Raw genomic sequence first — 21,333 nt, 5'->3', positions numbered from 1 at the left:
CAGGGAAAAGACCTTGGCTATCCATCATATCATGCCCCTCATGATTTTATAAATCTCTATAAAGTCATCCCTCAGCCTCTAACACTGCAGAGAAAATAGCTCTAAACTTTTCAGCCTCTCCCTATAGTTCAAAATTCCCAACGCTGGCAACATTCTTGTAAATCTTTTCTGAACACTTTCAAACTTCAAAACATCCTTCTACAGCAGGGAGACCAATCTTTGAATGTAGTAATCCAAAAGTGGCCTAACCAATGTCTTGTTCTGCCAAAACAGACGACTCGACTCCATTACTCTACACACTGAACTATAAAGGCAAGCATAACAAATGCCTTTTGCACTATCCTGGCTACCTGTGTCTCTACTTTCAAGGAACTATGAGCCTGCACTCCAAGGTGTCTTTGTTCAGCAACAGTCCCCAGGACCTTACAATTAAGTGTATATGTGCTGCCCTGATTTACCATTCCAAAATGCAGCACCTCATATTTATCTAAATTAAACTCCATCTGCCACTCCTTGGTCCACCGGCCCACCTGAAAAAGGTCCCATTGCATGCTAAGGTAACTTTCTTTGTTGTCCACTGCAAAAGCAATTTTGGTGCCATCTGCAAACTTACTAACCATACCTCCTACGTTCACATCCAAATAATATACACAAATGACAAAAATCGGTGGACTTAGCACCGATCCTTGTGGCACACTACTGGTCACCACCCTTCAGTCTGAAAATCAACACTCCACCACCACCCTCTGTCTCCTACCTTCGAGCTAGTTCTCTATCTAAATGGCTAGTTATCCCTGTATACCATATGATCTAATTGCTAACCAGACTGCCATGAGGAGCCTTGTTGAATGCCGTACTGACATCTATACAGAGCATGTCCACGACTCTGGCTTCATCAGTCCTCTTTGTTACTCCTTCAATATAAAACGCAGTTAAGATAGTAAGACACAATTTCCCACGCACAAAATCATGCTGAGTATCCCTAATTAGTCCTTGCCTTTCTAAATGCAAGTAAATCCTATCCCTCAGGATCCCTTCTAACAACTTTCCCACCACTGATGTCAGGCTCATCAGTCTATAGTTCCCTGGATTTTCCTTACCACCTTTCAAGTGTGTGGCACCACATTTTCCAACCCCCACCCTTCCAGCACCTCATCTGTGGCTGTCGATGATACAAATATCTCAGCAAGGGACCCAGCAATAACTTCTTCAGCTTCCCGTGAAGCTGTAGCGTACACCTGATCAGGTCGGGGGATTATCCACCTTTATGCATTTTAAGGCATCCTGCACCTCCTCCTCTATAATGTGGACATTTTTTGAGATGTCGCTATTTATTTCCCCATGTTCTCTATCTTCCATATCCTTCTCCACAGTCAATACTGATGCAGAGTACTTGTTTGATATCTCCCCTATCTCCTGCAGTTCCACATATTTGTGGCCTCACTGATCTTTAAGGGGCCCTACTCTTTTGTCCTTAATGCATTTGTGCAATCCATTTGGATTCTCTTTAACCATATTTACCAAAGCTATCTCATTTCTCCTTTTTGTCCTTTGATTTCCCTCTTACGTATACTTCTACTGCCTTTATACTCTTCCAGGGATTCGTTCAATTCCTGCTGTGTATTTCTGACATATCTGTCCTTTTTATTAACCAAATCCTCAATTTCTCTAGTCATCCGCATTCCTCATGCCTATCAGACTTACCCTTCACCATAACAGGAATATACCGTGTCTGGACTCTCATTATCTCATTTTCGAATGCTTCCCACTTCCCAGCTGTCCCTTTACCTAGACATGTCTGCCCCCAATCAACTTTTTAAAAGTTCTTTCTTGAGACTGTCAAAATTGGCATTCCTCCAATTTCAATCGTTAAATATTAGATCTGGTCTATCCTTTCCAACTACAATTTTGATACCAACAGAATTATAAATCTTGATATTTGGCCTGTCTATGTGATCAAATCACATGTAACAGTTTGATTGTTGCCAATATTTAGCCAAATTTATTGTCTTTTTGAGTAAAATGGGATCGATTTAGCTCAGTTGGATGGACATTTGGTTTGTGAAGCAGAGTGACGCCAACTGTGTTGGTTTACTTGCCATCATTGGCAGAGGTTATCATGATGGTCTCTCCTTCTCACCCTCTCCCCTCGCCTGGTAACCCTCAGGTTAAATCATCACAAGTTGTCTCTCTGTAATGAGAGAGCAGCCCTATGGACTGGTAAGACCGTGGTTATTCTATTGATGAGATGTGTCATGTTACTCATGGAATTCCTACAGTGTGGAAACAGGTCATACGTCCATCAAGTTCATACCGACACTTGAAAGAGCATCGCACCCAGACACAACCCTACCCTTTCTCTGTAATCTTGCATTTACCATGCCTAACTCAATCTGCCTGCACATCACTAGACACTATGGGCAATTTAGCATGACCAATCCACCTAAGCTACGCAAATTTGGACGGAGGATGGAAACCAATTCAGACATGGGAGAATGTGTAAATGCTCCACAGGCAATCGACCGATGGTGAAGTCAAACCCGGTTCCTTGGTGCTATGAGGCAGTAGTGCTAATCACTGAGCCATCATGCCGCAAAAATGTTGAAATATCTCAGTTAACCAGAGCTACACATTGCATTTTCTCATTTTATTTCTAATTCCCTATTTTTCTAGTTCCCTATTTTACTGTTTTAGTATTCGTGGTGTTTCATGTCGATGGTGCATTCATTATAAGTTTTTAAATCCCTCTTTGTCATTTTACGTTAAAACATAAAGATTACCATAATAATGATCAAATATTCTCATTTTTCTTATATCTTTCCTCATCAGTGCACAACTTTGAGAGAAGTAAATACTGAAAGAGATGGGAGGTTATAATTCTGCAAAGGCAAATTAACTCATTGAAATCAAAGAGATGTAAGATGTGGTGCCTGGGATGCATTTCATTTATCAATCATGAGCAATGTTGCATTTTACCAAACCAGTCCCACTTTTGCACTGACACAGAAAAGAGGCATTCTCAAAGTGTAATTTCAAATACAAACAAATTAATGTCACATCAATAAAGAACATCGATTGAAGCACATTTGTATAATAACATCCTTCAGATAATTTATGGTCAAGCTACAAGTTAGAATTTGATTTTTCAAAAATATATTCTTATGAATGTTAGTTTGCATAGAATCAGTTGCAACAGAAAGCTACATTAATGCAATGCTGAAATACTGATGCACACTATTCAAGTCAGGTAACGGATATTCACATTTAAGTGACTGCCAAAGTGGGACTTTTTGAATGTTTATTGTTTAAATACTGTACGTGCATAATTTTCAAAGAAAGTAAGCCAAAGAAAATGAAGTTGAATTTTGCGACATCATAGGTTTAATATTGAAAGAATTCACAGAAGAACAGAAGAAAATGACTAAAGCAGTCAACCCATTGAGACTGAGTGTTATTCAACAGATTGTGCTCATCTCTATCTTAAGTCAAGTACTTGTCTTGTTTGTATGACTTAACAACATTGATCAATCACAGCTTTTACATATGAGTTTCAATACATTTTGGATAAGAAATTTCCAGGTTTCCCCCAACTCCTCTGTGGAAAAATGTCTTGAGACTTGATACCTGGGTGGTTTTGTCCTAACTTTAAAATTATACCCAATCCTGGATGTTTTCACTGGAGGCAATTGTTTAACTCCATGCGGATATTCAGCTCCTTTTCATCATTTTAAGCATCTCAGGTAGATCAGTTGTTGTCTGATACGTTGCCGGTGGGCAGTGCAGACTGGAAAACAGGGCTACAAACAGAGCTAGATCATCCACGATACTGTTGAACGTTGGAGCAAACTCGAAATGTCAAGTGGCCTAATCCTGCTCCTAAATCTTATGCTGCTAGTCAATGTTCTGCAATAATTGATATATAAGCCAATGACATGAAACCAGATGACACTATTTAATCATTTTAACTGTGTTATTGCTCTGATAAAATGAAGAAACTACTACAAACCTGTAATGCAGAGGAAAAAGAAAAATAAGAGTTTCAAGTGACTTGCCGATCAAATGTTTCTTTGTGCTCTTCTCTGGTCGTAGTAGGGTAATGTAACATTTAGGAACAAAAATGCAGACAAATACAGAGCTGGATACAGAATGGCAAATACTTGTACAGTCACCATGTAATTGCCAGGGGAACTCACATAAGCAGGAATGAATGCTATTCAAACTGCACAGAATATAAACATGCTAAAAATAATAAGTTTCGCTTCATTGAAATTATCCGGCAGCCTACGGGTTAAAAAGGCAACCACAAAGCAAACACAAGACAAAAATCCAATATAACCAAGAACGAACTAAAGGGCTGCCACAGACCCAACATTGCATCGTAAAATAATAATATCTTTAACATAATTAACCTTTTTCATTGGATAGGGTGATGATGTAATTAGCCAGGCCATGCATATTAGACATTGTATAAGTGTATGGATGAAAATGGCCAGCCATTCTTGTACAGGCACGAAGCACATTATCGTGTTATTATTAGGGACGGTTGCATTAGAGGCCACCACTACAACCACAGTTTTGCCCAAAACAAAGGAAACGCAGGGAACAAAAGCAATACCAAACACTACGTGGTGTAGCATGCAAAACCAGTTTGAAGGCTTTCTAATGAACATTGATGAGCAGAGAAAGCACAGTGCAAAAGCGAAAAGAAGGAGAAGTCTTAATTCTAAGTTGTTGGCTTTAACAATGGGAGTGTTCATGAGAATACAGAAAATTATGGTTACAGTCACTGTGAAGCTCGTTTCTATTAATGCCAGTGTCGCTAAAACAATTCGCATGACCTCCTCAGCGGAAAGAAATTCAGTTATCTTCGGTATGCATTGATTTTGCTGTTCATTTGGCCAATAATCTCAAGGACATCTTAAGCATGTTATTGTATCTATTTGAAATAAGTAAACGTAAGTGAAATAAGGTTTTCAAACTAAAACGATACAATATCTTAGAATACATGAATAGCTGATAATAGTATATATGTATGCGTATTTGCTTACATTCCTGCAACATTACAGATCTCACCTTCGGCACACTCTACACAATAAAACCAGCAAATGGGTTTCCCTTTTCTTGGAGCTTTTCTTGATCCAGCAGAACAAATTTCAGGGCAAATAGCCTGTGTTACTTTATGCGAATGAGAGGAATAAATGCTGAGAGCTTTGGCAGATCAAAAACTTAGTCCAGACATGTGAAGCAAAGACTAAAATCACAAATTTCCTAGGTCAAATTTTGATTTAGAATTGTGTGTTTCAACCAAAAAGGTGGTTAGGAACATACAGTCTAATGTTATACGAATGGACTGTGTAAGGGAACTACCAGATGACCTTGATGGGAAAAAAACATAGAAACTATTAGAAAATCCCAGAAGGTCGGGCAGAGTCTGTAGAGAGAGGAAGAAGAATTTACTTTTCCCCTGAAGAAGTTTCACATCAATTAATTTTCTCTATCCAGAGATATTGGTTTCTCCAGCATTTTACGGTTTTTTTAAATTTCAGATTTCCAACATTCACAGTTTTCTGATTTTATTTGACCCGTAATAGGGCGATATTTGGGTGAATTTAAACAATTTTTTAGTATTTGTTCATTCACAGGGTACAGGCATTGCTGGCAAGGGTTGTATGTATCTTCGCAAAGTTACTAGTGGTAACTGAATGGCTACCTAGGCCATTTCGTAGAGTTGTTGTGACTCAAACACATTGTTGTGTTCCTGGAACTTGTTTGCTCTCCTACAGAACCGCAGGTAAATAGTTCGAGCATCTTTTTTGTACAAAAATATGTTGAAATTTTATTCTAGATGTATTTATTGAACTGAATTTAAGTTTGCCATTATCCACAGTGCTGTTTTAACACATCACAAGATTGGTATTTCAGGGTTCCACATGAGCAACATAAGCATTTTAATCCTGTTCCTCATATTAATGGCTGTTGTCTTCCTCAATTCTGACCTTACCTCACTAGAACGCCATTGTAAACACCGAGTACACGAGCAGTAATTGAACAAGGAGTTGCATTTCCATAGACTTCCCTGCTCATCAATAGTAATTAGTTGAGAACTAGTTTACTTGATCTGAAAGATGTGAAAGAAAGATATCCTCTCTTTTCCCTCTACCTCTTTTTGCCTTTCACTCCAAACAACTGCTTCTTCATTAATGGAGAATTGTTGGCCTAGAGGCGCAGACGGATCATAATATCTGACCGTTGCTGCATCATCACCACCCTCAGTCATTTGCCAATTTACAATGTCGTACTTTGCGACGGGATGCCCATTTTCGTTGAAGGGCACAGGTATGTGTTGACATATCCTAAGGTCAAGAGAAACATGGCGACCACTGGGATGTTATTCAGAGGGAATTCGTGATTTACTGGCCATGGAGTGTGGGCTGATGCTGGGCTATGGAGCTGCTTGAATTGAATTTTACAATAGCCGCCTCAGGCGCCATTGACTAAATCTTCTCCCTTTGCAACATTCTGTTATCAATGCGGAAAAGAATAGGGAAACTTTATGACCCCTTACCTGGGATTTAGCAGTTAACGGATTAAATATTTTCATATGTTGTAACTGTGACTGCATGCCAAAAAATAATTCATTGGCCATAAAATGGCAAAGATCGTTAAAGTCCTTGTAAAATGATATGCCCTTTTTCATTTAAATGTCAGCTAGAAGGATTATTTTGAGGAATTCACGAATTAGTGTTTCACGCATGACTTCAAAGTCCCAGCAGCAGAAATATGAGTGCAAGTTAAAACAGAAAGTGCTGTGAAGCTCAGCAGGTTTGGGAACATCTCTGAAGAGAAAAGAGAATTAACGTTTCGACTGCAGTGGCATCTTCAGAACTGAACTGACGGTTCTGAAGAAATCACTAGAGTTGAAACTTTAACGCTGCTTTACCTCCATAGATACTGCCAGACCTGCTGCGTCCCTCTCGCAATTTCTGTTTCTGCTTGTTTCCGATCTCCAACATCCGCAACTCTTTATGTTGTTTACATCAGATCATTTGATACATTCGTAGCAATTATTATGAAATTCAATGGTTTGCCTTACCAACAGCAATTGTACTGAACTTCAAGCAACGGCACAGCAATCGGGCAGCATTATCATGAGAGAATCAACTAAAAGCCTGCATGGTTTTTATCTTCACGAGTTGCCATGAACACTGCGCTCCCAAGTTAGAGTTTAGAGGAAAAAACGAAAGGCAATTTAGCACGGAGCCTTCGTAACCAGTTAAGTGCAATTATGTTCCTAGATCCGTTCGGGCAAATGAAGACACCATGCAGAAACGGAATAGCTTAAAATAGATGAAAAGAATGGACAGTAAAAGCTGTCAGCACTTCTACATTGTGAACGAAAGTAAGGGTGGAATAGTAAAGGCCCAGCTTAAAATTTTCCAAACCCACATGATTCAGGAGCATTGGCAGGCGACAATAAAATTTGACATGTTACAACTCAGTTAAAAACAGGTAATGGAATAAACCGGATAATTTCAGTCCAATCCACCGGAAAATCGGTGCTGGTGGAAACTTACAGACAATAATACGACATTAGTTGTCTTTTGGAACACCTTGGGTTAGTAAATGACAGTCAATATGGATTTATTAAAAATAAATTCTGTTGACCCCTTTAGTCAGTTATTTGATTATGACTGAAGATGGGGCAATGCTAAAATAAGGAATCAGATAAGTATCATGTACAGGCCCACACCTCCAACACTGACATGGACTTTGGAGATAGTTTTGGAAGGATTCATACAGTGTAAGATCATCTATCATAAGTTCAACATTAACAGATAAATATCTGAATAGACGCTGGTCAGGAATCATGAAGAACCCTGTATATAACAACAGGACACATCTCAGTGACCTCCTTCACTGTTACTGAAACAAAATGTTGGAACAGCTGGAACATAGCACTGAATGGACAAGTGATTGAAGCAAATAGTTGACAACCACCATGAGATCAGCCACAAATAGCCTAGTCAGTCATGCTCACATTACAATAAAGAATAAAAGAGAAGAGGACAATATAAACTAAACTATAAAATTTTGAACTTTGTCCTATACAGTGACACCTGAAGATACACTGAACTTTTAGCAAACATTAGTTATGACCAACTACTCTACTGTCAAATTCTGGGAATGGCAGTTGTTACGATCCTTGATCAGATCACCAATTTTATGTTATGGTGTCAGTCACGATCACCATGTTATTTCCACTATGAGACCACCAAACTATGCAATGAACTTTCCATAAATTAGTAATGTTTATATTTTTCAACGAGTCAAAAGTTACAGGTACTTAGAAGACAACAAAGCTGTGGCTTTGAAGATACAACGAGACTGTATTTTACCAGAATGCTAATACAATATCTAATCCATATACAACTTACTTTTCATAACAACAATTAACATTTGTTAAACCTTTTACGGTGATCAAAATGCTGGAATTCCCTCCCTAAAGGCATAATAGGACTGCATTCAGCATATGGTCTGCAACGGTTCATGAAAACATCTAAACAACACCTTCAAAACTACAACTAGAGATGGGCAATAAAAGTTGGCCAGACAGCACCATCCATGTCCCACGAATGAATAAAGAGACATATCATAGCACACATCAAACAGGTATTGCAAACAAGGTAGATCCCATGGGTTTCTCAATAACTGTCTGCATACATCAATGACACTGTTGATAATAGATTCTAATGAAACTTCACAAGGAATTACAATTCTTCATTTTTGGTGATCCATCCTTCAAAGTCCATGTCATAATCTGCTGCAACACGGACTGCCTCAATGAATGCTCTGTCCTGGTGATACATACTGATGCCCTGGGTTCATGTTCCTCTGGATGCAGAGATTGTACTCCAGTACTCGTTCATAAGGATAATTCCAATTCTTCAATGACATGTAGCTTCACTGAACCAGATCTGCTCCTGGGATTATTCCCCAATCTCTTATTTTACTCCGTTTCACCTGACAACCGCTGTTGCTGACAAACTTTCAACACCATTTTTTCAACTGCACTAAAGCATCATTTCCCAGAGGCATGATCCACCACCTAGTTTCGCAACCTCCCTCAGCAGAGAGCCAGTGACTATCCCAAATTTAGAATTCTCCCAGACTTCTTCTGAGTTTAGACTTCAAACCTTAGTGGATTACCAATTCTTGAGTTCCTTCTGCCTGGCTAGCACTGTTGCCTTAAAGCACCAGGGACCTGGGTTCGATTCCAACTTTGGGCAACTATCGGTGTGGAGTTTGCACATTCTCCCAGTACATACAGAGATCGGGTCAGGGTGAAATGTACTTCGGAGGTTTGGTGTGGGCTCTTTGGGAAGAATGGCCTGTTTCCACACTCTAGGGGCTATATGAACAGCACAGTCTTCCAACCTTTTTGACTCCTCACTGAGTCCCCAACGTGTGTCGTCTGGCTACCCAGCCAACAGTACAGTTAATTGTCTTAGTCAGATATATGGAGTGTACATCTCTCTCTCTCCCCCATGTTTTTGGGCCTTCAGTTCATGTCTTTCTGCTTTGATAAGCTTTTCAGTGACCTCTGAACTATTCCAAATGACTTTTTAAACCCTTCCACTTTCACTGAGCAGAATTAGTTTCATACAGTAGTAGAGATATACAACACTGAAACACATCATTCGCTCCAACTCGTCCATGCCTACCAGATAGTCTAAATAATTTTTTTTCCATTTTCCAGCATTTTGGCCTTTATCCTTCTGAAACCTTCCTATTCATAGACCCATCCAGATGCCTTTTAAATGTTGCAAAACAACCAAGTTCCACCACTTCCTCTGGAAGCCCAGTCCACACATACACCACCCTCTAAATGAAAACGTTGCAAATTAGTTCCATTTTAAGTCTTCCCCCTTTCACCTTAAATCTACGTCCTTCACTTTTAAACTCCCCCATCCCGGGGAAACAACGTTCTCTATTTACCTATCCATGTACCTCATGATTTTATAAACCTCTACAATGTCACCCCTCAGCCTCCGACACTCCAAGTAAAATAGCCCCAACTTATTCAGCCTCTCCCTATAGCTCAGACCCTCCAACCTTGGCAACATTCTTGTAAATCTTTCCTTAACCCTTTCAAATTTCACAACATCCTTTCTCCAGCAGGGAGACCAGAACTGCACGCAGAATTAAAGTTTTCCACAAAGGAAATTTGGATCTGAGCATGCTCTCAACATTCTCCTTCAAATGGAATTTTGACTTGCACCATACAAAAGTGGATATGACTAGAGAAATTCATCCCACACTTAAGTGAACCATCAAGATTTGGATGCAGAGAAAATTTACGACAATAAGAGCCAGGGACATTGGACTTCCCAATGTGGAGACACAGCTGAAGAAGGAATTCTTCCTTTCAGCATTGAAGATTAAGTGAGCTTTTTGAGCAGAAATCAAAATCATATGGAGACTTAGGTAAATAAATTGGAGAAACTGCTTCCAGTGACAGAAGTGTAAATAGTCAGATGACATAATTTAAGACAAGCATTAAAGCAACTAGAAACGTTTATTTTCAAGAAATAGATCGTATGATCCTGAATGCAATACCTGAAGTGGTCGTGGAAGCAGTTTCAACAATAAACTTCACAATAGAATTGGATGAGTACTTGAAGTGGAGAACATTTCATGATTATCAGAAAGAAGCAAGGAAATGGGCTTTAAAAGACTGGTAGGGTACATTCATCCAAACATTCCTCTTCTGCGATGTGTTATTCTATGATTAATGGGAAATGCAACAATATAATTTGTGCAGTGTTTCGATATATATTTTATTAATCTCTGGTATGTGGGCATCCTTGGAAAAACCATCATTTCTTCGCTATCCTAAACCATACTTGAGAAGTTGGTGGTGAATCACTCTCTTAAAGTACTGTGCATTTTATAGTGTAGACAATACCGCCTACAATGTCAGAAAAATCTATATGTCTGTGAACTAGCAATAGTAAATGAACAACAATATATTTCCAAAATACTGAATGGTGCATCAGGAAAGTTTATGTTCTATGCAGCGAGTGGTTAGAATCTGGAATGCACTAGCTAATGCAGACATTATGACAAATACATTTTTTGGCTTCTAAAGGAAATCAGATAAGTACCGAGAGATTGAAGTGTGTATGTTTCGGAGGCAAGGGTGTAGAAGTAAGAAAGCGAATTTGCTCCTGTAGTGGGCTGGTTCAGATTCAGCAAGCTGAATCTTTTGGAGTTGAACTGCTCAGCAAAGTGAGCATGCCTCATCAGCCACCTGAATCGTTCTCCACGTCTGGTGAAAAGAGTTGGGGGTATCAGGGAGTGAGTTCTTCTACTCAGAATATATAGCGTCTAAAAGCATAATATTTCGGTAGCATCTCCAGGCCAATGATATCATGCAGGGTGCAGAAAGTGGAGTATTTAGCAATTGTAACATTAAATGTAAGGGGTGATGATTGAGCTCTGTTTTGTTGAAGCAAGTAATTGTTTGACATTTGTGTGATATGCATGTTAATTGCCACTCAACCATCCTGAGCCTGAAAGTGGCCCATTGATTTTCGGCATATGGGCATTCACTTAATCTGCCAACATTCCTTTGTAGATATTTTGTCCAAAAATTTGATGCCTCAACAATGCTTTCCTGTTGTTTTGTCTTCAGCAAATTTGTCTGCAGCGCACTCTATTCCTTCGAATAATCTATTAATATATATTATAAATAACTGTAAGATCATCCCATTCGTTACAATTATTCTAACCTGGAGATAGCCTATCTATTATGAGTTGTGTTAATTAGCTGATCTTGCATTCATGTTAATATATCACTCAAAACACAATGAGCTCATATCCTGTGCAATAACCTTTTATATGCCATCTTATGTAAAGCATTTTGGACATCCACATGCACCACATCAACTAGTTCCCATTTTTACAGTCTGCTTGTTCCATCTTTAAAGACGTCTGATCAAATCATCAAACATAATTTGGTCGTGGAAAGTTCTGATAACTAAACTGCCTGGAAGGCAGACTGAAATTCAAATATCGTTATCGTGTTTAGTTGCTATAATATACCTCTCTACCAACTTCAGCCATGGTTGGCAGGCGTTCCTCTGCTGCCTAGAAGACTGACAGCTAAAGTGAGGCAATGATTGCTAAATTATAGAGGCAAAATTATTTCTATGCTGATGGATGATAATATGCAGGAGCATGCACCACAGCAATACTACCATCCAACAGCCCAATTCCCAAGGTAACATTCCTCCATCTCAGGATCTGCGATCCTCTAAGGACCGCTCAACTCTCCTATACTACTCACCTCCCCCAAGATCATGATATAAAACAGACCTACAGTTGTCCTCGCATCCAGGATTGCTGACTTCTCCCACCCATGGAATTGAGTTCAAAGGAAATGAGTAGGTTAGATAAGAACGACTTCCAAATAAAACAACTCTGTTCACCATGAAAGATTTTATTTCTCATCAAATATTTACCATGTTGTATTTAATAAATGGTTTCTTTAATTTTGCCGACGATGAAACAACACTTCTGACACCTATATTTTGAACAAAAAAATTCACATCCACGGACATATTGTCGGTAATGTGCATGGATAATAGATAAATCTGTTGAAAACACCTATTTGTAATTTCTATTAGTTTCAATAAAGGTAGAAAATTATGCATGCAGTACGTGGTAGTCTATATAAAGGACAACCATTTCAGGAATGACTTTGTAAATTAGATGGTAAACATGTCTAACGTGCAATACAGAAGTGAATTACTGCAGCTCTGTAAGAAAATACACAAATATGCCAAGGGAAAGAATGTTGTTCATATTAATTAAATTAACATAGAAAAGCCTGTTGGTTAGTGAGTGCACGTTACAGATACCTCACCGTTAAGAACAGGAGAAGCAAATCATTCGTGAGCTGCTGTGGAATATGAATAGAAAACTATTTCTGAAACAGGTTGAATATCCACTTTTCCACATCAAAGCCAAAATGGTAAACTCAAAGATTCCAAAACCTCCCCTCTTCCTTGAACCGCCATCACCCCACCCTCAAACCACCAACACCCCTCAATGCCAATTTAGCACAGTGACAGCATTTTTGTTAATGTACTTTGTTTAAACGATGTGAGCAATCCATTTTGTATACTGGAATAGGGAAAGTTTCAGAACAGGAATTTTATGATAGATAAAGTAAGTTTCAAATTGACACTCCAAACAATTTCGAGGCACGACAAGGAAACCAAAAAATTACTTTAATCCAAATTTAAATAATAAAATGTCGCACACAATTTTCAATTCTGATTAAAGGAAACTCGGGGGAGATGTATGAAATAGTAAAAATTATCAACTCATCTTCAAAATTACACTTACTGCAGGCCATTATGGCTTTATTCGATTGCGTAGAATGTGTCCTGGCAAAATATTCGGATTTACGGCTCTCGACGTGGAATTCCCATTTACTAGCTTTCTGACAAAATAATGACCTACTAAAGTATCCCGTCCTCATTTACAAATGTTTTTAAGTATTTTTGGAAGCCACTGAGCCTATCATATTCCTCTTTGTATTTTCTTCTTTTTTCAGAACAATAACATAACATTTTGGGCCAAAAATGCAAAAAAGAAGACCAAAGGTCGAGGCCAAAATAGCAAATATTTCAACCGCCACAGCATATTTTCCTGGTGAACTTATGTAAGCTGGAATGAAAGTTATCCAAACTGCGCAAAAGATAAGCATGCTAAACGTTATATGTTTAGCTTCATTAAAATTATCTGGAAGTTGTCGAGCTAGAAAAGCTACCAGAAAACACACACAGGACAGACATCCAATATAGCCGAGCACACAATAGAAGGCGAACGAAGATCCTACATTGCATTCAAACATGATTATCTCATTAGAATGACTAGTGTTTTTTAAAGGATAAGGCGGGAATACAATTAACCAGGCAGTACATATTGCGCATTGGACAAGAGTAAGGATGTAAACCATCAGCCGTTGTTGTCTTGGTTCAAACCATTTCATCACATTATTGTTAGGAAATTTTGCTTTGAATACCATCACCACGACAATAGTTTTACTCAATACACAAGATATGCAAAAAACAAAACTAATACCAAACGCTACGTGGCAGAACATACAAGACCAAACTGAAGGTTCACCAATAAATGTAATTGAAGATAAAAAACAAAGTGTCAGGGCAAGAAGAAGAAGGAAGCTTAACTCAGAGTTATTAGCTTTAACAATCGGAGTGTGTCTGTAAACGTAGAATATTGCGAATATACCAACAGCTGTGCAGGCTCCCAACAGCGCCAGTGTCACCAGAATGATTCCCATTGTCTCGAAAAAGGAAAGAAACTCGATTTCCTTTGGAATGCACTGATCCCGTCTTTCATTAGACTTGAATTCCAATGGGCATTTTGTGCAATGAATGGAATCTAAAAAGCAAGTTAAGACTTCATGATTATGGGAGGAATCTTAATGCCTGTACAATGCAACATCAAGATTAAGCAGAAATGTCTTTGGCCACAGTGTTTGCTTACCAGTTGTGTTACTAATTTCACCTTGTGCACATTGTATGCAATCAAAACAGCAAATAGGTTGTCCTTTTCTTCCGGCTTTCCTTGTTCCTTGATGGCAGCTTTCAGAGCAAACAGCTTTAGGAACCTGGTTATGAATATGAATACAATGGTGGAGAAATAGTAGTATTTCCATGTGGCAAATCTACAACGTTCAGTCAAATTTGCAGAGTAATAGCTATTTCTGTTACATTTGTTGGGACTGTCTTTTTTGAAATGTTATGGTTTGTGACTTCATCGTATCCCAGTTTAAAGCTGCTGTAAAGTGCTTGGAAGAGTTTTGCAGTTGCAGAACCAGGACAATTTTAGTGAATTCAAATTCTCATAAAAACGTTCATGATTCATGAGTTGATTCATTTATTATTGAAAAAGGAAGCAAGGAATGAGCTGAATCTAATCATATGTATTTTGCAGTAATACTGTTTGACGGCTGAAATGAAAACCAAATTTAGAATAAATTTCTGAAGAAGGGTCTCGACCCGAAACATCAGCTTTCCTGCTCCTCTGAGCCTGCTGTGTTGATCCAGCTCTACACCTTGTTGTCTCAGATTCTCCAGCATCGGTAGTTCCTACTATCTCTGTTAGAATAAATATCTTGTGATGTGAACAGATCTCGCGAGGCCAGCATTTATTGCCCATCCCCTTTTGTCTTTAAGCTACCGTCCTGACCTGGTGCAATCTTTTTCCTTTAGACTGACCTACAAACATAAGGGGAGAACTGAGGCATATTTCCAAGTCAAGGGGATGAGTGGCTGCCAGGGGTACATGCAGGTTGTGGTGTTGTCATGGTTTTTTTTTGCTATTGTTCTTCTACATGGAGTTGGCTATGGGTTTGGAATGTGCTGCCTAACAAGCATTGTTGAATCACTGCAGCGTATCTTGTAGGTGCTACTTCAAATTAATTGATCCATTGCTTTCTGAACATTTCTTTTCAAACCTCTTCAACCACATTTCAGTCTGTTTGGATTTTTACCACTTTGATCATACATTGATTCGTTCGTTGACTCATTTAAGGTATAGTTACATTTATAACTCGTGCTTAAACTGCAGTGTCTTAGTTTTTTTGTCATTTCTAACTACATCTGTTATCTGTAAATACTTCCTACTGTTGAAATGGATGGAAGTAAAAATGTCTCTGTTGTTACATTCAGGTTTAATTCAGCAAAGCGACTTTCGAATTGGTGAGCAGAAGATGTTTATTTAAAAATGCTTGATAGGCAGCAGTTTTAATCAACGCCAGGAATAGGCAATAGTGCGTATAGGTGCCTAGTTGATACAACAAACACCAATTTGCTTTTTCGTTTCAGATAAATGAAATTGAACTTAAACATCAGGCAGTTTTTTTTTAACGGAAGGACTGTTTCCATAAATCTTACCGACTTCTGCCCACCACTCCAAACAATTGCCTCTTCTCTGATTGAAAATTCTTCTCCAGAAGCTGACCCATCATAGAGCCCAACATTCACAATGTCAATATCACCGACGGCATTTGTTTGCCAGTTTACAATGTCATATGTAGGGACAGGGTCTCCGTTTTCGTCAAAATAAACCTTTTCGCCAATCTTGGTTGTGAAATTCACTGTTCTCATGTAACGTAGTAACTTAAAAAAAAAATCAAAGTCGGAACACATTTACATCAATTGCAAATATCCAACCGTGAATTCGGTTACATTGGATAGATATGTAAATATAGTCATCAAACAACGTTAAATGTTCCTCACCTGCCATGGTTGAAAATCTGAAACACTTACACAACTGCCATTGGGGAAAGGCCCTTCCCCAGTTTTACATGACGCCATGTTGTGAAGTGCATGAGCTATAGCATACGTTGCTTTGTACACGGTGTAAGTCACTCTGTATTGCAACACATCAGTAAATTCGTTTTGGATATTCTGTAAGTTTTCTCTTCCTGTGCATTCTTTAAGCTCTGGTTCAATTTTTCGAGGATCTGTTTTGTTTTCATCACGTACAGTGCAGCCGAAACAACTTTCCCAAAACTTTTTCACTAAGAGGTTCCCTGGATACTGGGATGGGTGAACTTTCATTAGGAACTCTCTCAACCCTGGAATGATGACTTTGCGAATTGTCACCCCAATTGCACCAGAAGCAATCTTTTTACTGTCCTCCGGAGGAAGAAGCAATGTGGAAACCCAGGATTCGGTTCCAATCCATTGGATGCCGCTGACATTTTGTCTAATCATTTCTCTTAGAAGAACACGCATACTTGCTTCTCCTACAAAAGCAACGATAACTTTTGTAGAAGAATTTTGTATGGTATGAATTGTTTTCAATAACTTCTCTCGAGTGTACGTTTTAATGAACGACACGGAAAAGGCGATACAAACGCCTAATTGTTGTATCGCCTCTTCAAATGCTTGCATTCCAAAGTTCCCGTAGTCATCGTCGCTCTTAACTGTCCCGATCCATGACCATCCGAAATGTTTCACTAGCTGGGCTAATGCTCTAGCCTGATAGTAATCACTCGGTATAGTTCGAAAAAATGACGGATATTTCTTTCTATTGCTTAGGCACGCACAGGTAGAAAAGTAGCTAACCTGTCACAAAGAAAGAAGAAAAAACACATTTGCGTTTCCATTATAATTTGTGGTTGTTGTTAGTGATATCTACACATAGATATCGGTTGAGAAGAACAGAGATTCCAACTCGCATCGTGCTTACAGGAGTGGCCCAACTTACACGCATAATAAACTACTTATTTCATAATTTCAAAACGCCCCATTCAAATATTTTCTCTCAGTGCTCATTCCAAGCGTTGCTCTTTCTTGATTCACATTGTTCTAGCTGCAACACGCTTAATGTCCTGTTCTCACAACTTAACATGAAGAATATCATTAAAAAGGTCTCCTCCTCTGTTTTTCTACAGGTTACTTGGGGATAATGCAAACTTTGTGCAACATCGCACTGACAGTCCGCAGTCGCCTCTCCTTTTGTCCCTTGCCATTAAAGGGAATATTCAAGCAACATATAGCATATGCGACAAATTCTACATGACCTGCTTTATATTATTGCCAAAATTGAAATAGTTCTCCATCCATTACCTTCGTCTTTTAACAACATCTTCAACAACTATCTGTTATTTAAGTTTGCGAAGTTGAACTTTGAAGAAATTCATCTGGTTTCAGGAACCAACGTTAAGCTCACTGTCTCTCAGCCATGAATTACGCATGCCCCAGTGAGCCTTGGCTGAAAACATTTTATCGTTTAAATTAGACTTATTTCAGTGCATAACATAATTCTGTGTTCTGTCGTTTAGCATTATTTTGACCGTTTTCTTTCCTGCTGAGCAGGCTTAATACGCACATTTCACCCTTAACCTCACATGCAGTTGCTCTCAGAAGACATTAAACTCTAGGGTTACTGGGGACGGGAAACAAATATTGATTTTGTCAGCACTACTCGCACCTCCTGCAAAAAATAAAAGTAAACTAAATTTGTTAATTTTCTTGTAATCATTTTTGAAAATTTCGTGTACCATGTTTTATTTATTTTCATCACCAGATCTCTGAAATGAGACTTTCGAAGCAATATCTTTGAAGAAAAATAATAATAACCTGGTTATAAAGCGATGACTATGCCTAACCAAAAAAAATCCAACAGTCATTGTCCTGGACAATCTGACCATCCTGATTGAACGTTCTAGTTGGAGTGTAAATAAAGACTCTGGTCTGTCTGGATCATCAAAAAAAAAAAAAAAAATTCTGGACTTTTCATAGATGGATTCAATGACACAAACAACATCACATCGCATGCAGTTGACGCAAATCTGTTTATTCTGCATAACCGAGTTATTAAACGTCATACCATTGGGATTCTGAAGGCACCGATAGGAGGTGCTATTGTTAAAGACTGCGTGGATCCAGCATCAGCGACAATCGCAGAAACAATGGAGGAGTCTTTACAGTTATCAGAGGACGTGTTTGCCTCGGGACTGTTTAGAAACTCCAAAGCTGCTTTCAACGATAACTGGGGCAAATCACAAGAATCGTAAATGCGGTATCCCAGAGTGACGCCGGGAAGCAGTGCTGTATCGTTATTTATTTCCTCTATTGCAAAAATCATCGCCAGTGCAAAACGGAAAGGACGAAACCAAAAGCTGCAGAGAAGGCGGAAAAAAAACAAGATTTAAACAAAAAAAGCACAGAAAGCAACGACACAATTATATCAGAGTGGTTCACAGTATAACTATTATTGGAGATAATTCGGCAATACCACCGTTGTCTCTAAGCTGGAAGTTATTGGATCTACATCCTAACGCCAAGCCTAGACCACAAAATCTTAATTAATATTAGGCAAAATACCTGGCTATGTGCCCAATTTCAATAAAACATTCAGGGGATTTCCGACCTTCATTCTTTGACCCGATTTACGCATTTCGAAAAATGAGTAGATGAGTTCTCACAGCACCTTAACCAATAATTATCCCTCATTCCAAAATGAAGCATCTAACAGCACCCACCAACCTGAGGCATTTTGCTGGCCCTGGGTGATTGCTGAACGAGAGGTCCGGATACTCAACGTGGTAATGGAATGAAAAAATTCCTCCCAACATGACATCTCCATCCTTCGACAAGCCCAGTAAATCAAACCTACCCCAACGTTTGCAAGCCTGCTCATTATTGGGCCATGCCACGGCAATAGCAGAAATTACCACTAAAAGGAACCAATAATGCATCTTTGACAGGGCAAGTAGCTAACCTTGGTTGACAGTAGGGTGACTGTGTTTTATAAGTTCGAGCGGTTTTCGTTAATTGCGATAATGTGTGCCCAATCAACTTCAATCTCTCTGTTGAATATCAACATATTATTTGGCTAGTCCCTTAAGAAAACACGTCGTCACGTTAGTCAACATGAGACTCATGAAGGAAATAATTGCAAACGTAGTCACCTGTGTACTATCAATCCAATTACTTTGAGAAAGAGCTCTCAAGATGTGGAAAGCCAGTCAGCATTTGCGCACAGAGAAATCCTTGAAGTTGATGGATCCTCTGAACTTCTCAGTCTTCCAGTGGAAAATTTAGAGTGGATATTCATGACCACAGCATGTGGAGTTACCAGAGATCCAGGACCCGATTTAACGAAAATAGTACCATCTTGCACCGTTAGGTATTTCCATTTTGTGCGTGACATTGTTAATTCTGGTCAGATCATTATTCGTTGTGCATCATATAAATTGTGCCAAAGGCCTCCACTTCCGAGTTTAAGGGGTGCCTGCTCTATTGCAAATGGTTTAAAAGAGCAAACGATCTCTAACATGTGGATGGCAGGTTAAGCAAGCTGTTAATGCTTCGAATATGCAGTAGCTTTGCAAGTAGCATGTTTCACTGACAGGATACAGTTTCAGTCCAAAAATACCTCGTGGATACAGCACAGGGGAACTACCAACACACCACAAGACCCATCTGAAAGTGTTTATTGCTGCTCGCTAAAAGCTTCATACGACCTTTTGAGGAGCTGTAAGCAAAGGAAATAAAGTTATGCTTAGCATTTTTCCTGAATTGACAATCCATAGTTTCCATTATGCCAACAATCCATCAGTCAGAAATGATTGGCCAACTAATTAGCACTTATAAAGGGAAACTTGTGGGTATTTCAATGCATATAGTCTTTTCCCCTTAGATGGGGAATTGAAAGCTAGAATGTACATGTTTAAAGTGTGAGGGTGGAGATTTAAGAAGGACCGAAAGGGTAAATTCTTCACACAGAGAGCGGTGTGTATCAGGAATGGGCTGCCAGATAAAGTGGTTGAGGCAGGTGCAATTGCAACAGTAAAAAATTTTGGATAGGTACATGGACCGAAGTGTTTAGAGAGATATGGGCCAAATGCGAGCAATTGGAACTAGGTGAGTGGGCACCATGGTCAGGATGGACCAGTGTAGGCTGAAGGGCCTGTTTCCATGCTGTATTACTTTATGACTCTATGACTATCTGCTGTCCTTGTCATTCGAAGACAGTAGAAAATATGAGATTTTGTCAAAGGAGCAATGGCGCTACTGTGAGTCTTGTAAATAGTGCTTCCTGTTGCTACTATGCATTAAGAGTGAATGGAATGGAATGTATGCTGAAAGTTGTGGGTGGAGTGCCGATCAAGTGGGGAGCTGATCTATGGTCAGGGCTGAGTGGTTAAGGTGCTGTATGAGAAATCATTTGTGATTTCCTTACCATTGAATCAAATCCTGCTGTCTGCAGCTCACATCCTTCCTCCTTTTCTCAGTCTCGATTGTTATGGACCAGACCAGATGGCCTCAAAATATGGTAAGAAAGTAGCCTAGACCCTATTTTTTTCTTAGTTCAAAGGTAAATGCAAGGTGCTGTGTTGTAGATACCATTTGATTTGTCAAACTACTCAACATTAAGCAAACCACAGTTTATTCAAGCATAGTAGTTAAAATACAATACAGAAAGAGGAGCTTGGAATAACTTAACTTGATTGGAATCCTTGACAAAATGTTAGATTATTTTACTGCTACAGATTAAATCTTCCAATATAGTAACATCACATGGACATTCCCTTGGTAAAACGGCAAATTCAGAAACAGATTGTCTCATATTCTGTTCTCCAAACCAGGAGGAAAGAACATCAAAAGAAAAACCGAAAAGAGAGGGAGGGATGCAGCCAGGAGAGATTCACTGCCTTCAAATCCAGCTGATACCCCAGGAACAACTGCTAAAAGTCAAGTAAAAATGCTGGATCTGTGA

The 21,333-nt window shown here is 39.0% G+C and overlaps 1 protein-coding gene across 3 annotated transcripts; it reads right to left on the bottom strand.

Moving 5' to 3' along the window:
- Window positions 1-12,762: 12,762 nt before the first annotated feature.
- Window positions 12,763-19,345, bottom strand: LOC109927643 (extracellular calcium-sensing receptor-like). 3 transcript variants are annotated; one of them, XM_020527633.2, is made up of 6 exons: window positions 19,098-19,345; window positions 18,439-18,730; window positions 16,338-17,171; window positions 15,993-16,217; window positions 14,581-14,704; window positions 12,763-14,475 (listed from the first exon to the last, which is right to left on the bottom strand). In XM_020527633.2, exons 1-6 carry the CDS (start codon window positions 19,307-19,309, stop codon window positions 13,562-13,564), a joined length of 2,601 nt encoding a protein of 866 aa, XP_020383222.2. In that variant the 5' UTR covers window positions 19,310-19,345; the 3' UTR covers window positions 12,763-13,561. The 3 variants fall into 3 exon arrangements, with proteins under 3 accessions (XP_020383222.2, XP_048460688.1, XP_048460687.1); XM_048604731.1 differs by having other exon boundaries at window positions 19,228-19,318; XM_048604730.1 differs by lacking the exon at window positions 15,993-16,217.
- Window positions 19,346-21,333: the final 1,988 nt, after the last annotated feature.

The sequence above is a fragment of the Rhincodon typus genome, chromosome 13 (assembly GCF_021869965.1).
Source record: "Rhincodon typus isolate 14 chromosome 13, sRhiTyp1.1, whole genome shotgun sequence".
NCBI lineage: Eukaryota > Metazoa > Chordata > Chondrichthyes > Orectolobiformes > Rhincodontidae > Rhincodon > Rhincodon typus.
This window is presented reverse-complemented; position numbering and strand designations above follow the sequence as displayed.